Source organism: Entelurus aequoreus, linkage group LG20 (genome assembly GCF_033978785.1).
Source record: "Entelurus aequoreus isolate RoL-2023_Sb linkage group LG20, RoL_Eaeq_v1.1, whole genome shotgun sequence".
Classification (NCBI taxonomy): domain Eukaryota; kingdom Metazoa; phylum Chordata; class Actinopteri; order Syngnathiformes; family Syngnathidae; genus Entelurus; species Entelurus aequoreus.
In genome coordinates this window covers 44,273,543-44,290,126 of record NC_084750.1, presented here as the reverse complement: position 1 = coordinate 44,290,126, position 16,584 = coordinate 44,273,543, and the positions used below count along the sequence as shown (strand labels likewise).

At 38.7% G+C, this 16,584-nt stretch overlaps 1 protein-coding gene across 1 annotated transcript; it reads left to right on the top strand.

Moving 5' to 3' along the window:
- Positions 1-2,145: 2,145 nt before the first annotated feature.
- On the top strand, positions 2,146-16,218 carry LOC133635703 (tissue alpha-L-fucosidase-like). The gene is made up of 8 exons (XM_062028952.1): positions 2,146-2,584; positions 9,807-9,941; positions 10,011-10,148; positions 10,221-10,326; positions 13,708-13,908; positions 13,977-14,167; positions 14,281-14,380; positions 15,904-16,218. The coding sequence occupies exons 1-8, from the start codon at positions 2,241-2,243 to the stop codon at positions 16,033-16,035; spliced, it is 1,347 nt and encodes a 448-aa protein (XP_061884936.1). The 5' UTR covers positions 2,146-2,240; the 3' UTR covers positions 16,036-16,218.
- Positions 16,219-16,584: the final 366 nt, after the last annotated feature.

The following is a 16,584-nucleotide window of genomic DNA, read 5'->3' as shown; positions in this document are numbered from 1 at the left end:
GACGAAACAAGTGAGCAAAGGAGAACTTATTTTACAACTTTGCTTTTGTAGTGACATAAGCTAACTGAAGGGGGCGCCCGTGAGGCCAAAATAGAAATTAGGCTGTGCCGAGCAAGTAAATGCTGTATACACTAATCAATGTTTCCACTTTGAAAATAAAATAATCAAGAAATAGTCATAGAGAAACACAAACACATCGATATTATTTTTTGTTTGATTTGACCCTCTTTAATAAAAAGGTTCATAAAATAATCAAATTATTAAATAATTATCATGAAATATGAAATCAATAATTATCAAATTATTTAATAATGAAATAAATATTGAAACAATTCATCAAATAATTAAATGTGCTTTCATATTAAACGTTAAATGACACATTCAAGTAATTACTTAAATATTTATTTAATTTAGTCTCATTTGACCCTCCATGATAAACAGGTTCAATAAACAATCAAATGATTTTTGTCCATAAAGACCTCCAGGACCTTTTCGTATGTTATTTTTTCTCCAGTTTAACTATTTTCTATTTTTCCACCAGCAATGGGCACATGTTTTCATTTGAACTCAAACATGGTCTGACTGGAAATAAAACATATAGATGCCATATATGGCCAATAAAAATGTGCCTGTAGGTTACTAAAATCTGATTTAATAAATATGTATACATATATGGGTCAGCAAGGAATCATTTGAAGAACTTGATGAAACAGGTGAGCGAAGGAAAACTTATTTTACAACTTTGCTTTTGTAGTGACATAAGCTAACTGAAGGGTCGCCCGTGAGGTCAAAATATAAAATAGGCTGTGCCGAGCAAGTAAATACTGTATACACTAATACATTTTTCCACTTTGAAAATAAAATAATCACAAAATAGTCGTATGGAAGAACAAACACGTGTGTGAATGTTGTCTATCTACCTGTGTTGGCCCTGTGATGAGGTGGCAACTTGTCCAGGGTGTACCCCGCCTTCCGCCTGAATGCAGCTGAGATAGGCTCCAGCACCCCCCGCCACCCCAAAAGTGATGGATAGAAGACCAATATAAAAATAAATATGATTAAAAACGAGCCTGGATTTGACTCTGTATCGGATCATTAGTAAAATCAGTGGTATCGCACATCACAAAAAAACAGCGGTTATCTCAAAACGCTCTAAAATTGGTGTACTCTTAAATTGAGCTACCACTGTATGCTAAATTTTGAATGTTTGTCTTAATTTTAACATCAATTTACTAAAGACTGGAGATGGAAATGAGCCATGGCCTATAATCTCACACATTTATATGGATGGATGGATGGATGGATGGACGGAATCAATAATTATTAAAAATTATTTAATTAAATAAATATTGCAACAAATTAAATGTGCATTTGTAATAGATAAATTAAATGTGTAAAATGTATTTAATTACCTATTATATCAAATGACACATTCAAGTCATTACTTAAATATGCATTTAATTTAGTCTCATTTGACCCTCCATGACAAAAAGGTTCAATAAACAATCAAACGATTAAATCTTAAAATAATGAAATTGTGAAATATGAAATCCATAATTATTAAATGGTTGAATACTTCATTAATTATTGAAATAAATAATTAAATATGCTTTTTCATATTGAATTAAAAATGTAATGTATTTATTTCCAATTATAACTGACACGTTCAAATAACGATTTAAATCTTTAATTTGGTTTCATTTGACACTCTATAATAAACGAGCTCTTAAAATAAAATAAATGATGAAAACAGCCATCCATCCATTTTCTACCGCTTGTCCCTTTCGGGGTCGTGAAATATGAAATCCATAATTAAATGAATAATTAATTTATTAAATCATTAAATAACCAAACGTATTATTAGATTAAATGAAACATTAACATACATGTATTTAATTCTAATTATAATGAATGAAAGAAGTCATTATTTCTTTATTTTTGTATCTATTTTTTTCCCATTTGACCCTGCGTAGTATTCATGAGTGAACAATTGTATAATTTTATAAAGCGAGTACATGTCCTCATGTGAACATTTACCCGTACGGTATATTGTTGTGAAATGTAATGTTCTCCAGGCCGATAGGGGGCGTAAAGCAACAGTTACAATGGCTGTCATCCACCACAACAGAGAAAGGAAAGTCACGTGCCATGCGCATCACGTGATGAAAACATCACATGACACGCGTCCAACGCGGAAGTGTGTGCGTGTGATGATAAAACGCGGGTAATAACCCACAAAAATGATGTTAGCTGTCGTGTTCGCCATCTTACTTGGCCTTTTAACGCCCGAAGCTCGTTACGCGGCGGACTGGGCGAGTTTAGATGCCCGGCCGCTGCCTGCGTGGTACGACGAGGCGAAGGTGGGCATCTTCATCCACTGGGGGGTGTTCTCCGTGCCCGGCTTCGGCAGCGAGTGGTTCTGGTGGCACTGGCGGGGCCAGAAGCCTCCAAACCCCCAATGTGTGGACTTCATGACCCGCAACTACCCGCCTGGCTTCACCTACCCCGAGTTTGCTCATCAATTTCACGGCCAGTTCTTCAACCCGGAGGAGTGGGCTGACATATTCAACGCTTCCGGAGCAAAGTGAGTCAAATATTGTTGTGTTTTGGGTTAAATAGCTTCTTTTTATCATCAGATTCATCACTTCCGGGTTTAGAAATATACACCATTTTAGTCATAGACATGTTATAAGTAGACGCAGCATTGGCTGCTGTGACGCTAGAAATTGGGCCGCCATCTTGAAGTGGTGATGAGGAGCCGGCGAGCAGCCTAAACTGACAGTTGACAGGTAGAAAACAAAGATGGTGTTCAGCATTTTTCTGCTCAAATGAGCGGACTGTTGAAAATAGGAATCGGGGGATTACTTTTCACAAGTAAGATTTAACATTAACGTACTATTGCAGTGGTTCTTAATAGAGAAGTCTGATAATATCGGACTGCTTTAAAAATGTAATATCGGAAAATATCGGCATGTTTTTTTAATTTTTTAAAAATTAAATCAACATAAAAAACACAAGATACACTTACAATTAGTGCACCAACCCAAAAAACCTCCCTCCCCCATTTACACTCATTCACACTCATTCACACAAAAGGATTGTTTCTTTCTGTTATTAATATTCTGGTTCCTACATTATATTAGGGCTGCAACAACTAATCGATTAAAATCGATTATAAAAATAGTTTGAGATTAATTTAGTCATCGATTTGTTGGATCTATGCTATGCACATGCGCAGAGGCGATTTTTTAATTTTTTAAATTTGTTTTATAAACCTTTATTTATAAACTGCAACATGTACAAACTGATAAACAATAATCAAAATAAGTATGGTGCCAGTATGCTGTTTTTTTTTCAATAAAATACTGGAAAGGATAGAAATGTAGTTTGTCTCTTTTATCCGATTTATTAATCGATTAATCGAAGTAACAATCGACAGATTAATCGATTATCAAATTAATCGTTAGTTGCAGCCCTACATTATATATCAATATATATCAATACAGTCTGCAAGGGATACAGTCCGTAAGCACACATGATTGTGGGTGCTGCTGGTCCACTAATAATAAAAATGGTAAATGGGTTATACTTGTACAGCGGTTTTCTACCTTTTTAAGGAACTCAAAGCGCTTTGACACTATTTCCACATTCACCCATTCACACACACTTTCACACACTGATGGCGGGAGCTGCCATGCAAGGCGCTAACCATGACCCATCAGGAGCAAGGGTGAAGTGTCTTGCTCAAGGACACAATGGACGTGACTAGGATGGTAGAAGGTAACCCTCAGATTGCTGGCACGGCCACTCCCAACTTCGCCACGCCGTCTCCGTACTAACCTTTAACAGTTAATTTTACCCATTTTCATTAATTACTAGTTTCTATGTACCGGTAACTATGTACCTATACGAAACGTTCCAATCCGGCTTCCGCTCACTCCACAGCACAGAAACTGCCCTCCTCAAGGTCACCAACGACATCCTCCTCTCCGCCGACTCTGGTTCCCTCTCCATCCTCATTCTCCTCGACCTCAGTGCTGCCTTCGACACCATCAACCACTCCATCCTCCTATCACGCCTCCACTCCTCCCTTGGTTTATCCGGCACTGCCCTCTCCTGGATGAAATCCTACCTCTCTGACCGTCAGCAATTCATCTCAATCAACAACTGCACCTCCTCCACTGCCCCAGTCACCCACGGCGTCCCCCAAGGCTCAGTACTTGGCCCCCTACTCTTCACCATCTACCTCCTGCCCCTCGGTCAGATCCTCCGCCACCACGGCCTTCAATTTCACTGCTATGCCGACGACACACAACTATACCTTTCCACCACGACCATCACCCCAGCCACCCACTCCACCCTTACCACCTGCCTCACAGACATAAAAACCTGGATGCAAAAAAACTTTCTAAAACTCAACTGCAACAAATCTGAAATAATTATAATTGGCCCCGACTCCCTCACTCGCTCCACTCAGGACTTTTCATTAAACATCGACGGCTCCCTTGTCACTACCTCCACCCACATCCGCAATCTAGGTGTAATCTTCGACCCTACCCTCTCATTCCTCCCCCATGTAAACCACATCACCAAAACTGCATTCTTCCACCTCAGAAACATTGCCCGTCTCCGGCCCTCCCTCACACCCTCTGCTGCCGAAACCCTCATCCACGCCTTCATCTCATCCCGGCTAGACTATTGCAACAGCATCCTCTATGGCATCACTTCCAAAACCCTCAATAAACTGCAATATGTCCAGAACTCCGCTGCCCGCCTGCTCACCGGAACCCGCTCCAGAGAGCACATCACACCTGTCCTTCATGACCTCCACTGGCTGCCTGTCAAATACAGAATCCCCTTTAAAATACTCCTCACCACCTACAAGGCACTCCATAACCTGGCTCCACCCTACCTCTCTGACCTCCTCCAGCCACACGTTCCGTCCCGTTCCCTCAGGTCTAGTGATGCTGGCCTCCTGGAGGTCCCCAAGACCAGGCGCCGAACCTGGGGCGACAGGGCCTTCTCCGTGGCTGCCCCCTCTCTCTGGAACGCTCTCCCCAGGCACATCAGAGAAGCCCCCTCCCTCCCTACCTTCAAAACCACCCTAAAAACTCACCTCTTCACATTAGCCTTTCCAAACTGACCCTGCCCTTGGTGTTTCTTTATTATTATTTTTTTCTTTTTTCTTTTCTTAGTTTCTTTTCCTAATAAAGTTGTTTTAATCCCCCCCCCCCCCCCCCCCCCCACACGTGTAAAGCGACTTTGGGTATTTAGAAAAGCGCTATATAAATCCCAGGTATTATTATTATTATTAACTGTTTTTATATTGTTTTACTTTCTTTTTTATTCAAGAAAATGTTTTTAATTTATTTGTCTTATTTTATTTCATTAATTTTTAAAAAAAAGGACCTTATCTTCACCATACCTGGTTGTCCAAATTAGGCATAATAATGTGTTAATTCCACGACTGTATATATCAGTATCGGTTGATATCGGTATTGGTTGACATCGGTATCGGTAATTAAGGAGTTGGACAATATCGGAATATCGGATATCGGCAAAAAGCCATTATCCAACATCCCTAGTTCTTAACTTTGTTGGAGGTACCGAACCCCACCAGTTTCATATGCGCATTCACCGAACCCTTCTTTAGTGAAAAATAAAATGTTGTTTTTTTTCGAATTCAAGACAAAGTTTTATGTTTTTGGTAACACTTTAGTATGGGGAACATATTCTAAGTAACAAAGACTTAATTTAGAGTTATTTGGTTAGGGTTAGGGCCAGTGTTAGAGGGTTAGGGTTATAATAAGGCCATGCCGAATAAGGCATTAATAAGTACTTAATAATGACTAGTTAAGAGACAATATGTTACTAATTTGCATGTTATAAGCAACTAATTAATGGTGACTATGTTCCCCATACTAAAGTGTTACCATGTTTTCTTACTGGTGCACAAAATGAACCGTGCATGAACATCACCTTGTTCAAACAACAAAACCAACACAGTGCATAAACTCACAACAAATTACACACCTGCAAATCAGTCGGAATTCTGCTGTTGCCGTATCCGTAATACGATAGGGAGAAGTTTTTATTTACACGATGAGTCAGGTGTGTTTTGACCTCCGCCGAACCCCTGAGCTAGACTCACCGAACCCCTAGGGTTCCATCGAACCCAGGTTAAGAACCACTTTACTATTGGTTGTATTTTGTGAAAAGAGTGTGTGCATATTGTATATAGTTCTCTGCAAACTTATGAAATGTTCTATTTTGTCTTCATTATTTTGTCAGAATGCACCAGAATGCCTCATTTGTATGTGAAAATCAGAAATAAATCTTCTGGGGGAGGATGACCCCCCTACAGGGCTTTGGTTTACAAACTTTCAGCCCCACCTAAAACAAAATTCACCAGCCGCCACTGATTATGATGCATTCTCATTTTAGGCAAAGTATAAGACAATACTTTCTTAACAGTATAATTGTAACCAGGAATAAGTCTTCAAGTAACAACATTCAAATACTAACATTGTTGGGTAAGACAGAATTTGGTTTTATTCTGAATCCAGTGAAACAGATTGGTGGTTTTAGCTGATAAAAAGTCTTTCAGGTGTTTATATATGTTTATGTTGAAGTATTTGGCAGACGCTTTTATCCAAAGCGACATACATAACAAATAAATATAAAACAATCACTGTAAACATGATCATTTAAGGGAAGAATGTAATAGAAAATATCAATACAAAGTGTCAAGACAGAATAAACTCTCTGCTGCTGCAGCAACAGAGATACAGTCTATAGATATATAGATATCTAATGTATTCATACATTGTTTATGTAGCATGTATATATAACCTAATCATATTGTTTCTTCAACTTAAAAATAGTTGACCATTTGTTCCCCCTTCTCTGGAATTATATTCCCAGTTTTGATCTGGGACGTCTGGTCACTTATAGCATATAAGAATATTCTATTACTGTTAAGCAAACTATGAATAATAAAACATGTTTCCTTTATCATAGCTACACATTTGACAAAAAACGCGCGTGAAAATCAGTGGTATTCAGTGAGGTCAAATGAATTAAATGCGCTGAGAGTTCATTGCTCCTGCCAAATGAATTGCACTGAGTGGAGCGGATCACCACTCCAAGATGGCGGCCCCGCGTCTCGTCAGCGCCAGTAGGAAGTAGCGCTCGATGGCGTACCCTTAGAACATGTCTATGATTTTAGTGATGTGCGGATGGATACTGAAATATCTTTATACTTTAATATTTATTCTCAAATTAAAATAAAATACTTTAGTCCAGGGGTGTCAAACATACGGCCCGCGGGCCGGAACCGGCCCCCAAGGAGGTTCGATCAGGCCCGCAGGATAATTTGAAAGTGGAAAAAATGCATAAAAGACATGGAATTAATATTTTAAATTCGCTGCAATTCATGGATTATCCGCTAAGGGGCGCACTCTTTCCATCAGAGTAGAAGACAAACCATCACTGAGACAGACTGAAAACAGCAGACGGTATCAATGCGCCATCTGCTGCTTGTTACGACGTTGTTAATACCTTGGTCTCTACCTCTCCGCTACACCCTCATTAGCCAAAATGTCGTTATCCAAACGGAGAAAAGTAGATAAGGAGTGTAGAATTTTCAAAGAAAAATGGACCACGTCCTATTTATTTACAGAGATGCACGGAAAACCTTCGTGCTTGGTGTGTTTGCAACAAGTTTCGGTATTGAAGGAATATAATATTCGACGCCACTACTGACTTTGTGGGAGATGCAACTGGCAAATGGCAACCCTGCTCATTTCCCCTGTCTGAGAGATGTGTGTGTGACCAGACCTGATGCGGACATGAAACGGTACAAAGACAAAATTGCAGGACTACTGCGGGAGTTTGAGAAACGTTTTCAGGTATTTTGTGAACTTGAGACAGAATTTTCAGTTTTTCGCTCACCTTTCACAGTTAAAGCTTCTGATCTGCCGGTCGAAATTCAGCTAGAGATAATTGATTTGCAGTGTGATGCAGATTTGAAGGGCAAATTTGCCTCTGAAGGTCTGGACAGATTTTATCAGTATCTACTACCAGGGTACCCCAAATTAACAGCCCTGGCTGCTAAAATGTTGTGCATGTTTGGGACAACCTACCTTTGTGAACAAATTTTCTCAGTGATGAATATCAATAAAACAAAAATGCGTTCAAGGCTCACAAACAAGCACTTAAATGACATTCTGAAAGTGACAGCTAGTCAGGACATGACACCTGGTGTTGATGCACTTGTACAGGCCAAAAGATGCCAAGTTTCAGGAACAAATACAAGTCCAGACTAGACTAACACCTTTAAAATGCTGCCTTAGATACTGTTTGCATTGAAAGAATACAGCTCTGTGAAGATGAATCCTTACTGTGGTGATTTAAAAAATGTGCACTTTAATGTTAGTCAGCAGCTTCAAAACAAAAGTTGTGTGATGGAATTCTACTGTTCATACAATTCCATACATTTTCAGTATGTATTGTATGTGTATGTATGTTTCATGTATGAAGTTTACAGATTTACAGGACAGGCGAACACTTTCTTCATTACACATTTAAAATCACTCTCCTTAGTTTGTAAGGTGTACGCAGGGATTACATTTAGATTTTATATGCGTATGTGTAAGTGGTTTAAAAATTCCTTTCTTTAAAAGTCTCATTTAATCTTAAAGTGCATTACTATATTTTTCAGTACCAATTCAAGTTTTGTGCCTTTGTACAATCAGTGGGATCAGTTGCAATGCATATTTGTGAATGATAAAAGTAAATTGCACATTTGTCTAAGGAAATATGAGGTGTTTCATGAAATGTTTTGTAAAAGGATAGTTCATTAAATTTCAATATTTTCCTAATGTTCTTGTGCTTCTTTACACCAAAACAAAGGAAAGACATGATATTTTGGTTATTTATAGCAGAGTATGGTATAATTTTAATGGTCCGGCCCACTTGACATCTCCCTAGGCCGTATGTGGCCCACGATGCGAAATGAGTTTGACACCCCTGCTTCAGTCATTTGAGATCATGTATATTATTAACAGGAACACAGTGTAAAGTGACTAAATCTTTGAGATCTTGTTGAAATAAAACGCGATTGGAGGGAACTACTTTTTCTTCCGCCAAGTTACACTATATTGCCAAAAGTATTTGGCCACCTGCCTTGACTCACATATGAAGTTGAAGTGCCATCCCATTCCTAACCCATAGGGTTCAATATGATGTGGGTCCACCTTTTGCAGCTATTACAGCTTCAACTCTTCTGGGAAGGCTGTCCACAAGGTTGCCGAGTTTGTTTATAGGAATTTTCAGTAGACCCATAATTAATTCATAAAATAACCAAACTTCATGAATGATTTTTGTGACAAAAAGGCAATCTGAAAACAATCTGTTTACATAAAAAAAACATCATAAAATGCCATTCAGAGCGAATAACTGCGCATTATACTACGATACTATCTGACCACAGTGGAGTTTTGTGAAATGTGACACAAATTTACAAAATGACTTTATATTCCAGGATTTTAAAGGCAGACATATATACAGTACAAACGCTCGTATATGTAAGTAGAGTGATATTAACTTATCTTTGTGTATATTCCTGTCTGATCTTGTGACGTAACATTTTCGTCATCTTTATACGAATCCAAAAGTTTTGGTGTTGAGGCACTTTCGCAAGATGTGAACTACGTCTAGAAGTTGGAGGTTCTATCTCTATTATGTTGCCACACTATGCCACTAATCCTGTTGCAAATCCATTGAAACCTGTATTTTCCTCTCAGGTACGTGGTCTTGACAGCCAAACACCATGAAGGTTTTACCAACTGGGGCTCTCCTTACTCCTGGAACTGGAATTCTGTTGACACCGGTCCCCACAGAGACCTGGTCGGAGACCTGGGGGATGCAGTGCGCAAGCGGTAGCTCTCCTATGAAACATGACATTCTTATGTAGCCATTCAGTTCCTTTATTTGATATCCATGCCTAGGTCTCTGCACTTTGGACTGTATAACTCCCTATACGAGTGGTTCCACCCTCTCTACCTGGCTGACAAGAAGAATGGATTCAAAACGCAGGACTTTGTGCTGCGTAAGCTTCTACCAGAGCTGTATAACATGGTTGTGAGGTTAGTGGCGCCTTACATATGCACGTTGATGGATGACTTGTGACGGCAAAGGTGCGCCATTTCCCCCTGCAGGTACAGGCCTGAGGTGATCTGGTCTGATGGGGACTGGGAGGCACCGGACACGTACTGGAACTCCACGCAGTTCCTAGCCTGGCTCTATAACGACAGCCCCGTCAAAGTACGTGTCCTAAACGCTAGGGGTGTACTGGTCTGATGCCGATATCATAAAAAAAAAACAGTATCGGATGATACCGGCTTGGTGTAAGCAGTCTTGCAATGTGTTTACCTAGATTAGTCAAGTCATTTACAAAAGGTAAACAGTAGAGGGCGCAAGTGAGGCCAATTAGAAAAAAATAGACTATAAAAAATTGTATACACTCTTTAACCAATTTTTGAAAATACAATAGTTCCGAAATCGTTGTATGTATAAAAAAAAACAAAAAAACCCCCATATATTTGTGTATTTACTTTTATCTCAATTGATCTTCCATAATGAACAGGTTCATAAAATAACCAAATAAATGATTAAATCATGAAATAATTATTTAGATAAAGAATTATGTATTAAAAATTAATTATTAAATAAATGAATAAATAATTAAATATTGAAACATTTTATTGAATGATTAAAAAATTACTAGTAATTTTATATTAAATTAATTAAACATTTAATAATATATTTATTCGATTAGGTTAGATTCAACTTTATTGTCATTACAGTTGTACAGAATATCCATCCATCTATCCATTTTCTACCGCTTGTCCCATTCGGGGTCGCGGGGGTTGCTGGAGCCTATCTCAGCTGCTTCGGGCGGAAGGCGGGGTACACCCTAGACAAGTCGCCACCTCATCAAAGGGCCAACACAGATAGACAGAACAATGCAACAAAATGTAGTTTAGCATCTAACCAGAGTGCAATACAGCAAGTTTTTGATAATATTTACAACATCAATAGATATAGAGGCATCTACAGTACAGGCCAAAAGTTTGGACACACTTTCTCCTCATTCAATGTGTTTTCTTTATTTTCATGACTATTTACATTGTAGATTGTCACATCAAAACTATGAATGAACACATGTGGAGTTATGTACTTAACAAAAAAAGGTGAAATAACTGAAAGCATGTTTTGTATTCTAGTTTTTTCAAAATAGCCACCCTATGCTCTGATTAGTTTTTCGCACACTCTTGGCATTCTCTCCCTGAGCGTCAAGAGGTAGTCACCTGAAAGCGTTTTCACTTCACAGGTGTCATAGTTTTGATGCCTTCAGTGACAATCTACAATGTAAATAGTCATGAAAATAAAGAAAACACATTGAAATAAAAAGGTGTGTCCAAACTTTTGACCTGTACTGTATATGAAATGGTATAAAAGCTGCTATTGTTAATATTTACATTAATTATCTATATTTCTTTGACTAAAGTGCCTTTAGCGTGTTTTAACAGGGTGCGAGTTCAAGAGTGTTACTGCTCTGTGAAAGAAGCTGTCTCTTAGCCTGTTTATGTATCTAATTCCAATAATAACTAATTAATGACACATTCAAGTCATTATTTAAATTTGTATTGAAACATGGTAGGCTATTGGCTATGAGGCACTAGCAGCTACACAACAGCGAAGCATACAATAGCACACAAGCAAGACACACATAATAATACCTGAGCAATATTGCAGTGTAAAACAGCACATTTGTCAATATAAACTGGTATCAAATAATTATTGTTGTATATTACTTACACATACAAAGTATCCAAGTCAGAAGCGTATTAGAAAGTATCCAACCAGCCGTGCCTCTTTTTGAGGTTGTTAGTGTTCTCCTTTGTTTAGTGTTTTCATTCCTGTCCTGCGCTCTTATTTTGGCAGCACTTCCTGTTGTTTTGGTGTTTTTCCATAACGCGTCACATCTTTCTCTGAGCACTGATCTACGCACTGGCTTTCTGTTAGCAAGTAGGTCTATTTAAGTTAAGAATAGTCATTCATGTGGACGCCCTTTCCTCCTGCCGTGGGTTTTTGCTGTGTTCCAGCACTCTGTTTTTTTTTTTTTTGCAGTCTGTCAGTTTTCGTTTTGTATTTGCGTAGTCTTCCCTATGCTTCGGTGCCTTTCTAAGCGGCACTCGTCTTTTGTTTGTTTTTGTCATTACGTTAAATAGTGTTTTTTTCTTCTGCAACCTGGCATAGCTGTCACAATCCAGTAACAAACGTGTCCGCATTGTTCAACGTCTTGCGTCATGAGTTTAACCTAAATTTCAATCAACCAATCAATTATTTAAACTTTTTTTATGTAACACTTTTCATACACAGGCAATTGGCAACACAGAATGCTTTACACCAGGAAAAATAAAGCAAAGTGAAGAAAACACACAGCACTATTGACAATAAGAAAACATGGCATGGCACTGAGGGTTGAGGAAAAATGCCTCCTTTTAATTAAAAAATAATATGGAACGTATAATAAAATATTTGTAAAAATTAATTATAAATAATACATGAATAAACTGATAAAAACTAAACAATGAGAGAATAATAGTAGTAATTAGAGGTGGGGGAAATAATCAATTTTTAGATGCATCGCAATTGGGACATGGACAATTATAAAATCAATTAGTAAACATCGTTAATCGATTTATTTATTGTAAATAAAGTAATGCAGACCGTTCTAAAATGTGGCTGACTGCAGCGAGCCACCTCACCGATAGATAGATAGATAGATAGATAGATAGATAGATAGATAGATAGATAGATAGATAGATAGATAGATAGATAGATAGATTATTGATTCCTTCAGGAGAGTTCCCTCAGGAAAATTAAAATTCCAGCAGCAGTGTACAGAATTGAGATCGAATTTAAAAAGTAAAAAGTAAATCATGGGGGTATAAATGGAAACAAAATAGAAAAATATTACAATAAGAATAAAAATAAAAAGCAACAATGAGAATAAAAATATAACAGTAAAATAAGAATATAACAAGAGAAACTAGGTAGTAGTGACCATGTTATGAAAAAGTATTGCACTGTTATTGTTTTGCATCCCCTGTCATCCTAGTACCTCCCAATCCCCCCAGAGAGGACTTGTACAGTCTAATGGCGTGTGGGACAAAGGAGTTTTTTAGTCTATTAGTCCTGCACTTGGGATGAAGCAGTCTAGCACTGAACTGAAGATCCGACCAGCTCCTTAATTATAGGGCACTTATGTTGCAGTTTTGCATACATTTCCATGTATGTATGTATATATTTTTTTCTACATTTAAAAGACTTCCTCGTGGTCTACAAAACATGTAATGGTGGTTCTTTGGGCAAAATGTTGCATAGATGATATTTTACAGATCATCTTCAAGTCGCTTTCTGACCGTCTCTTCAGGATGCGCCGTTTTGTGGGTGTTATCATTTACGTGCCTCGTCAAACCATTTCTAGCATTCCACACTACAACATGATGAAAGCATGCTGATATTGTATCAGATTCATATCAATATCAGCCAATACCCAAGGCTCCAACATCGGTATCGTATCGGAACATCCCTACTAATTGCAGTTTGGTTTGTTGGACTATTTAATTGTGACAGGACACAGTGGTGACCAATGACAGATGGGGAGCGGGCTGCTCGTGCAAACATGGAGGTTACTACAACTGCGAGGACAAGTACACTCCAGGCCAGCTTCCCCAACACAAGTGGGAGAAATGCACGTCCGTGGACAGGTTCTCTTGGGGCTATCGCCGTAACATGAAGCTGAGTGACCTCATGGACCTGCACGCCATCATAGAGGTGAGCACACCAGAACCACACCCGTGAGCCTACGTTTGACTCACGGTCTCAACTGCTTCCCTGTCCAGGATCTGGTTCAGACCGTGGCCCTGGGAGGGAACTACCTCCTGAACGTGGGCCCCACTGCTGACGGAATGATCCCGGCCGTGTTTGAGGAGCGTCTGCGTGGACTGGGTGCTTGGCTGCAAGTCAACGGCGAGGCGATCTACTCTTCTCAACCTTGGAGAGTCCAGAGGGAAAATGCTTCCACCCCCGTATGGTAGGTACCAGGGAGGGCAGAATCCTAAGACGAGAGTTCCTTAAATGTGTTTCCTCCTCACAAGGACATGCGTGATGCAGTGCCCAACTGTTGTTGTTGTTGTTGTTGTTTAGGTATACGTCAAAAGGGGGCAGCGTTTATGCCACCTTGACAAGTGAACCCCTCGAACCCACTCTGCAACTTTTGGAACCCAAAACATCAGCAGCCACCAAGGTAAACACTACATTTAGTTGTAAATGAGTGTAAGTATTGTTATATGGACTGGACTCTCACTTTTATGTTAGATCCACTATGGACTGGACTTTCACACTATTATGTTAGATCCACTATAGACTGGACTCTCACACTATTATGTTAGATCCACTATGGACTGGACTTTCACACTATTATGTTAGATCCACTATGGACTGGACTCTCACACTATTATGTTAGATCCGCTATGGACTGGACTCTCACTATTATGTTAGATCCACTATGGACTGGACTCTCACTATTATGTTAGATCCACTATGGACTGGACTCTCACAATATTATGTTAGATCCACTATGGACTGGACTCTCACTATTATGTTAGATCCATTATGGACTGGACTCACACTACTATGTTAGATCCACTATGGACTGGACTTTCACACTATTATGTTAGATCCACTATGGACTGGACTCTCACAATATTATGTTAGATCCACTATGGACTGGACTCACACTATTATGTTAGATCCACTATGGACTGGACTCACACTATTATGTTAGATCCACTATGGACTGGACTCTCACACTATTATGTTAGATCCATTATGGACTGGACTCACACTATTATGTTAGATCCACTATGGACTGGACTCTCACACTATTATGTTAGATCCACTATGGACTGGACTCTCACAATATTATGTTAGATCCACTATGGACTGGACTCTCACACTATTATGTTAGATCCACTATGGACTGGACTCACACTATTATGTTAGATCCACTATGGACTGGACTCTCACTATTATGTTAGATCCACTATGGACTGGACTCACACAATATTATGTTAGATCCACTATGGACTGGACTCTCACAATATTATGTTAGATCCACTATGGACTGTACTCTCACAATATTATGTTAGATCTTGTCAGTCATAATGCCCAAGCCCTATGACGCGGACACGTTTGTTACTGTATACTTTCTAATACGCTTCTGCTTTGGAGACTTTGTATGTATAAGTAACAAGCAACTACAATTATTTGATACTTGTTTATATTGACAAATGTGCTGTTTTATTGTTCAATGATTATTACGTGTGTCTAGCTTGTGTTCTATTGTGTGCTTAGCTGTTGTGTAGCTGCCAGCTCGTACTAGCCTATAGCCAAGCATGTTTACTTTTTGTAAATGGCTTGACTAAAATAGAATAAATTGTGTGCTCACTGGAGGACATTTAGATGTTAACTTTGCACACGTAAACATGCTGCAGGACTGCTTGTATCGCACATGATATCACACAATTTGCATGCATAGCGATATCATCCAATGATTTTTTTTGGTGGTATCGAATCATTGCAGTACACTGCCTAGCGTTATGAAGAAGCTAACAATAATACAACACATGTTGACATATGAGGGTTAAAAATGACCTCTTTTGGGTCTAATATATTATGTAGAGAACTTAAAGAGGTGTTCAACATAAGAGTTCTAGTAGTAAAAGTTGTAGCATAACCAAGTTGACACCTGCCTCGTCCCTCATCCAGGTGATGTTGTTGGGCAACCCGACGCCTCTATCCTGGTCTCCGGTCCAGCCCAACGGCCTTAATGTCGTCCTACCTGAGCTGCCTTACACAGCAGGACACGCCTGGACCCTCAGACTGGATGGCGTGCACTGATTGGTCAACACGGAAGGTACAAAAAGAGCCTGGAAATAAACCCCCTCATTTGAATGTGCACCATAAATGAAAGACTTCTATTATGTTTGCTCTGTTGCCGCGGTGACTAACGATCTAACGGGTGTTCTTGATTGGATTTTTACAAATGAAACTTGTTTACAATGTAGAAATAAAAGACAGATTTTCAACAAAATGCACTCTCTTTCATAACTCGGAGGCACAATGAACCAACTAAATGAATAATTGCAATAAAATAATGTGCTGCTAAACATGCCTGAATTTGCAGCAAAAAAAAATCCCAATTTTTTTTTTCTATAATATATTTTTTTCTATAAAACTTAGTTTGTGATTTTATGAAGTTGGCACTTGTTGGCAAATGAGAGGCAATGAGATCACATAAATGAATGTTTAATAGATATTCAATTTTAAAATACAGGAAATAAGGAAGCCTCAGGTGGTGTTTTGTTCCATAATTATTACAATTATTAGTAGAATTTAAAGAAAATACAGTAATTTTGACGATGCGCTTTTAGTGCCATGTAATGTCTA